Genomic DNA, 6621 nt, shown 5'->3' with positions numbered 1-6621 from the left:
ATATTAAAATGCAGATGTGTTTTTAAGGTAAGAGAGATTATTACGCTAATTATATGCCTGGCATATGCAATGGGATAGTGATCCCGGATGGATGATCAATAACTGTATGTTTGTGACCAGGAAGGCAGGATTATAAAAAATAAACTTGGGAAGTCTTTTAGAGACATGGGTTCAAAGAAGAACTAAAACGTGCTAGGGCAAGGATCTTGTATTCAGACCACCAGATAAAAGCAAAATCAGGCGAAGGAAAGCAAAAAGTAACCTAGGATATACACAGAATAGAGGGAAATTGATTTTCATAAAACTGAGTAAAGATTTGAAACATCACATACCAGAAATGATATTCTATGGGCAGAGCCAAAGCTTCAGCTGCATTATCTGAAAATAGAGAAACTTTGACTTAAAACCAAGGAAGGAGAGTAGCAAATAGGAAAACGACATTTTTCAGGTATCAGAAGATTGAAAAAAGGGAACATGAATGGCTGTTAATCGTTTGAACCCATGCTAGGTTAACTGAGTAACATAAAAGCACATATTCTGAATTGCCCTATTTCATATTTGTACCCCAATACTTTCTCTCTCTAGAACAAACTCATCAGACCATGTTTCAAGCCACCATCATCTCTCCCCTGGATTATTGTTATAGCATCTCTCCCTGCTTCCATTTTTCCTCATTGTCATTAACACAGCAGCTAGTGCTATGCTTTTATACTAAATGTAAGTAAAATTTTGTTACCCCTCTGTCCAAAACCTCCAATGGCTTTTCACATCTCTTAGAGTACAAGCAGAGAGATTGCAACAGCCTTTCATGATGTGCTCCCAACCTCTTTGACTTCATTTCTTATCACTTTCTCTTTTACTTTCTCTGTTTCAGCCACCTTGTTCAACTAGCCGTTCCTGGAAGAATCCAGGCATGTCCCTGCCTCCAAGAATTTGCACTTGCTGCTCTCTAGGCATAGAACAATCTTTCTCCAGATAGCGTGTGACTTGCTCCTCACTTCCTTCAGATCTCTGCTCAAATATTACCTTATGAACAAGGCCCTTCCTGACTACTACTCATAAAATAGCAACCCTTCTTCACCTTTATTCTATATCGCTTTTACCTTTATTTTCTTTACAGCATTTATCACCACTTGACATTTGATTATTATCAGTCTCCTGTGGCCCCTTTTCCTTGTCCTGTCCCCTTCTTCCCCCCACATAGAAATAGTGGTGTAGCAGTTGAGATTATATAAACCCTGAAGTCAGATTTACTGGGTGTGAAGTGTAGCTTCACCACTTACTACCTCTGAAGCCTTGGACGAGTGACTTAAACTCTATATCTGTTTTCTCATCTGTAATATGGGAGTAATAATAGTACCTGGCTCGTGGCTGTTGTGAGGATTAAATGGGTTAATATATATAAAGCATCCAGAACAGTGTGTGGCACATTAAAAGCACTATAAACATCAGCTCCAGGGCTGGCCAGTTAGCTCAGTTGGTTACAGCACAGTGATATAACACCAAGGTCAAGGGTTTGGATCCCCTACTGGCCAACTGCCCCCCCTGAAAAAAGTCAGCTCTTATTAATAGTGTTATTAGAATGTAAATCGGATGAGACTAGGGACTCTTTTGTTTGCAGCTATATCCTCAGTGCCTAGAAAACTACTTGGAATATGATAGACTCCGAATAAATATTTGCTAAATGAATGAATGGTACATAAAAAGTTCTTACAGAAAAAGATAATGTGATTGTCACAGTGGTGGTGAGTCAACAGCAAAAAACTTGGGGGAAAAAACATGAACTTAAGGATACTACCTTTGGAAGAAAAATTTTCTCTGTTCTTCCTGTGATGGTATTTACAAAAGTCAAACAAACCAAAATATCAGAAATTTGTGGAGGGGATTATGTTTGAGGGTTACTCAAAAGGATGCTGTCCTACCCTGGTTGTTTTTTCCCCCTTGATAAATATAACCAATAATGACAATATAAATTTAACTTTTCTTCTAGTTGTGTGTGATCAGTGTTCACTTGTGATTTATCTTGTCCTTAGTTATTTGATTTTGCGATGCATATTAACACCTAAGAATAGTGTAGGGATATTTTTACACTGAATTACAATAATTTTAATTAAAATTAAAACAAAAATATTTTTAATCTACAGGTCATGATCCATTCGTGAGTCACAAAATCTATGTGGTAGGTTGTGGCCAGGATTTTGTTTTGTTTTAATGAAATAGGATTAAAAAATAGTATATATACTAAGGATACATAGTGTTTTGTGAAATTATTATTTCAGTTATTTTGTGTGTGTATCTCATGCCTGTGTTTTCTGTGTCATAATATAAAATAATTCTTACTGAGAGTACTGGTCAAAAATGGTTTAAAGCATCTGCCCAAAAAAAATGGTGCTTAGAAATCACTAGGTCACATAATTATTTTTCTTTCAGAAAATTGCCTTTATGAAATTATTTTTCTGGTCAAGATTATTCAAAAGGTTTAAGTGGTCATAGATATTTTTCTCTATTAGCAGTAATTTTATTTTATATCAAATTGCCCACTCTCCACCCTCAAAGGGCTTCAAAGAGGAACAATTTCCAAGAAATTAAACAGTAAGAAGGAACTCAAACTCTACCCCCCATTTTAAAGGATTAGAACTAATATTTCCTTCATTTCTCTTTCCCAAGAACACTGCAGTCAGCTACTTTCTGACTCTTTTGCCTTAGAGCTTAGATCATTAGGATATTCATTTAATATTTCGATGACATTTATAAGAAAAATAACAATAGTGGTCATTTATAATACCTTAGAGTTTACCAAGCTGCCAGCTTCTTTGTGCTCTTTATCCATGATTTCATCTTTATATCAACCTAGAAATATAGACAGTGTTGGTTTCAGGATTCCCGTTTTTACAGATTGAGGAGACTCAGGCTCAAAATATAAATCCCAAGACTGTCTCACTCCCAGATCTTCCACACTTAAAAACATTGATCTCTTAACTCCACACTTCACCTAACTGTAGGGACCCTGCCTCTCCTCCCCAAGTGCATTTCTTTCACTTCTCAGTGTGTCTTATCTTCTTTACTTTCCCTCTTTCCTTCATTTTATTTCCCTTTTCTCCTTGGTTCTTAGTGTCATCTGTGACCAGTTGGGCCCAAAGTGCTTATTTACATCTGTGCAACTAAAAATGTACTAATAGTGAGTCAAGTGTCTTGCTATTCAAATGGAAGCCCGTCTACTAAAGCTGATTTGAGCTATTTCATTTAGGATGATCGAAATGTTCCCTTCCTTCAGTAAACTGGGAGTTTTTTGGGGTTTTTTTTTTTCTGTTTTTCTTCCCATATTACCTGTGTCAGTATTTGCATAGCCCTAATTATTAATCATATACTCAGCATTCTTTCTTCATGAGACAAAGTGATTGATTTTTATTACATATATTCCCAGTGCCTGCTTGTTATTAGGTTTTCTGCATTTTTATATTTTTTTCTCTGCAAATTATTTTTTAGATCTTGGGATTTCCAGAGGAAAAGATTAAGGGGGAATTATCAAGAATAGTTCTTTTTCTGAATAGTTAAACATAAAATGGCCACAGCCTTGGCCCTTCAGACTGCAAAGAGGCAGGAAGAACTTCTGGAAGTGAAGGTAAAGGAAGAAGAGAAGGACCATGCCTCTGGGCAAGAATCTGGCCTGTCAAGAAATAATCCTCATACCAGAGAGATCTTTCGTAGACGCTTCAGGCAGTTCTGCTATCAGGAGACCCCTGGGCCCCGGGAGGCTCTTCAAAGACTTCAAGAGCTCTGCCGTCAGTGGCTGAGACCAGACATGCACACCACAGAGCAGATCCTGGAGCTGCTGGTGCTGGAGCAGTTCCTGACCATCCTGCCTGAGGAGCTCCAGACCTGGGTGCGGGACTACCACCCTGCAAGTGGAGAGGAAGTGGTCACTGTGCTGGAGGATTTGGAGAGAGAGCTGGATGAACCAGGAGTGCAGGTGGGAAGATGGGGGAACAGGGGTTTGTACCTATAGGAACAGGTACGGGGTTTCAGTGCAACAAGAGGAAGAATAGGAGGATTTCTTTTTGCCTGACTTGATCCATTGTAGACTTTTAATCTCTCTGCCTTTGTTTTTTCTTTGCTAGCTTTTTGGTCCTTCTTTCCATTGCAAGAAAGCCTCTTTGCAATCCTTGCAGTGGCCTCTCTGATATTTGGTTCCAAACTGTCCTTAATTTCCACCAGGTCCCAACCCATGCTCATGAACAGGAAGAGTTTGTAAAGGAGAAGGCAAATCTAGGAGCAGCTCAGGAGTCTTCAAGTGGCCGGTTCCAAACATTGGAAGAGCAGCTTCAGTGTAATGTGCAAGAAGTGTGCCCAGCTCAGGAGACTGGTGAGGATTCAGATTTCTTCAGGGAGCCTACCTCATTTCTGGAATGTTCATCAATTCAGCACATTTATTAGTGGCACTGTGCCAGGTACTGGGGATACCTGGCAGATATGGTCCCTGCTCTCACGAAGTTTACAGTCTGGTGTGAGAGGCAGACAAACAAGCAGTTACAATAGAGTGCATCTTCTCCCTGATGCCTGGATATAATTGTTTTAGAGTGGGAAAGTAGACGGAAAAAATGGTTACTTGTCCCGTTTTACTCACTGTCCTGGCTACTTTTTTTCTTTTGGCTTTGGATTAATGTGATCTTTCATATTTCATGTTATCTCTCATATTATTATTTCAGATGGTGAGGCTGGGACTTGGAATGTGGAATTAGTCCCCAAGGGGAAGATTTCTAAAGAAATGAAATCTCTTATAGAAGTACCTGGAAAACTGAATGGTGATGTTATTCAGGTGCCTGAATATGGAGACACCTTTGACCATGGGGGCAGATTGGAAAGGCCACGGGTAAGCTCTTCAGCAGAAAGACCCTATGTCTGTGGTGAATGTGGAAAAAGCTTTACCCAGAATTCCATACTTATCGAGCACCAGAGAACGCACACGGGGGAGAAGCCCTATGAATGTGAGGAGTGTGGGCGGGCCTTCAGCCAGCGGTCAGGCCTATTCCAGCACCAGAGACTCCACACCGGGGAGAAGCGCTACCAGTGCAGTGTTTGTGGCAAAGCCTTCAGCCAGAATGCCGGGCTTTTCCATCACCTCAGAATCCATACTGGAGAAAAACCTTACCAGTGCAATCAGTGCAGTAAAAGTTTTAGTCGACGTTCTGTCCTCATTAAGCATCAGAGAATTCACACTGGAGAGAGACCTTATGAATGTGAAGAATGTGGCAAGAACTTCATTTACCATTGCAACCTCATCCAGCATCGGAAAGTCCACCCTGTGGCTGAATCAAGCTAGCTCCTTGAAACAGGTAGGGCAAAATTTCCTGACATTAGATCACTAGGCAAGGTAGCAAAGGTATTTACATGTTTCTTACATTGTCTCTGAGAGAACAGTAACAGTCTAACCCTCTAGCATAGAAAGTTCAAGGGAAAGCCAGTGAAAATGCCCTTATGCTGAGAAGCGTAATTATATCTTAAATTTGTCTGTCAAGTTCTGTGTGGTCAGTGACATCCACACCTTTAATACTGAATATTGTTCTTTGTGTTGATTTTATCATAATAGTATATACTGTAGACCTAGTTTCACATACATCTGTGCAAGAATTTTTCAATTACATGAAGCCTGAGTACAAAATAACGTCAAAGACAGTTTACCGAGTATTTAAAAATAATTGTAATAGGGCTGGCTGGTTTTACTCAGTAGGTTATTATAGGGATCCCCATACTGGTCAGCCACCAATAAATAAATAAGTAATAAATAATCGTAGTAACATCTGTAATGTAAACTACCTGACTTCTTTCCATTCACATAAAATATGATAATTTGTTTTTTAACCTACAAAAGGGGACAGATGAATCCTCTCACATAAATGTACAAAAGCTTCTCCCTATAGATTTTTAGTAACTCATCTTTTAGTCAGGAACCAAGGAATTGATGTAGCCATCAATAAGCAGAAGCAGCAGAAGCAGCTCAATGCGAGTCATAACAAATATTGTTCATAATTTTAAATTTGTGCAGAGACCAAGAAACTTAGCTAAAAATCTATCTCACTTTAGATCTTTGATTTGAAAATTTAGGCCTTTTTGCATTTTTCTTGTGAAATATAATGATCATTTTCAGTGTTTGCTTTTTTCTTCTTTAATCTTTGGTATGGAAAATTGTAAACATATGCAAGAGTAGAGAAGAATATGATCATTCTTCCATGTTGATTGCTTTTTATAACCTTCATACTTCTCAGCATCCCCTATTGATTACCACAATGGTCATACAAAAATTTCTTTCCTTTAACACTGAATAATGGTTTACAAAGCTTTATACATATAGGTGCAGGAGACAAAGAAATGGAAAACCTATGGTGATAACAATCTGGTTTGGAAGACCAAATTATACAGCAGATAACTTAATAGTGGAATCTCTGTAAATGACCTTAGAGATCACTTCTGCCTGCCCTTATTTGACAGATAGGGAAAAGGTTCTGGGAAGTAACTGGCTAAGATCACACAGCCAGTTAATAGTAAAGCTGGAAGCGGAACCCTGTCTCCTAATTCCTAGTGCAGTGCTTTCTACTAAGCTGCTGGAAGCATTATATCACCAAA

General features: G+C 38.8%; 1 protein-coding gene across 1 annotated transcript; it reads left to right on the top strand.

Moving 5' to 3' along the window:
• Positions 1–3562: 3562 nt before the first annotated feature.
• On the top strand, positions 3563–5320 carry ZSCAN23 (zinc finger and SCAN domain containing 23). The gene is made up of 3 exons (XM_063096721.1): positions 3563–3970; positions 4216–4363; positions 4707–5320. The coding sequence occupies exons 1-3, from the start codon at positions 3563–3565 to the stop codon at positions 5318–5320; spliced, it is 1170 nt and encodes a 389-aa protein (XP_062952791.1).
• The last annotated feature ends 1301 nt before the right edge of the window (positions 5321–6621 follow it).

Source organism: Cynocephalus volans, chromosome 5 (assembly GCF_027409185.1).
Source record: "Cynocephalus volans isolate mCynVol1 chromosome 5, mCynVol1.pri, whole genome shotgun sequence".
Lineage (NCBI taxonomy): Eukaryota > Metazoa > Chordata > Mammalia > Dermoptera > Cynocephalidae > Cynocephalus > Cynocephalus volans.
The sequence above is the reverse complement of the archived record's forward strand: the minus strand, read 5'-3'. Positions and strand labels throughout refer to the sequence as shown.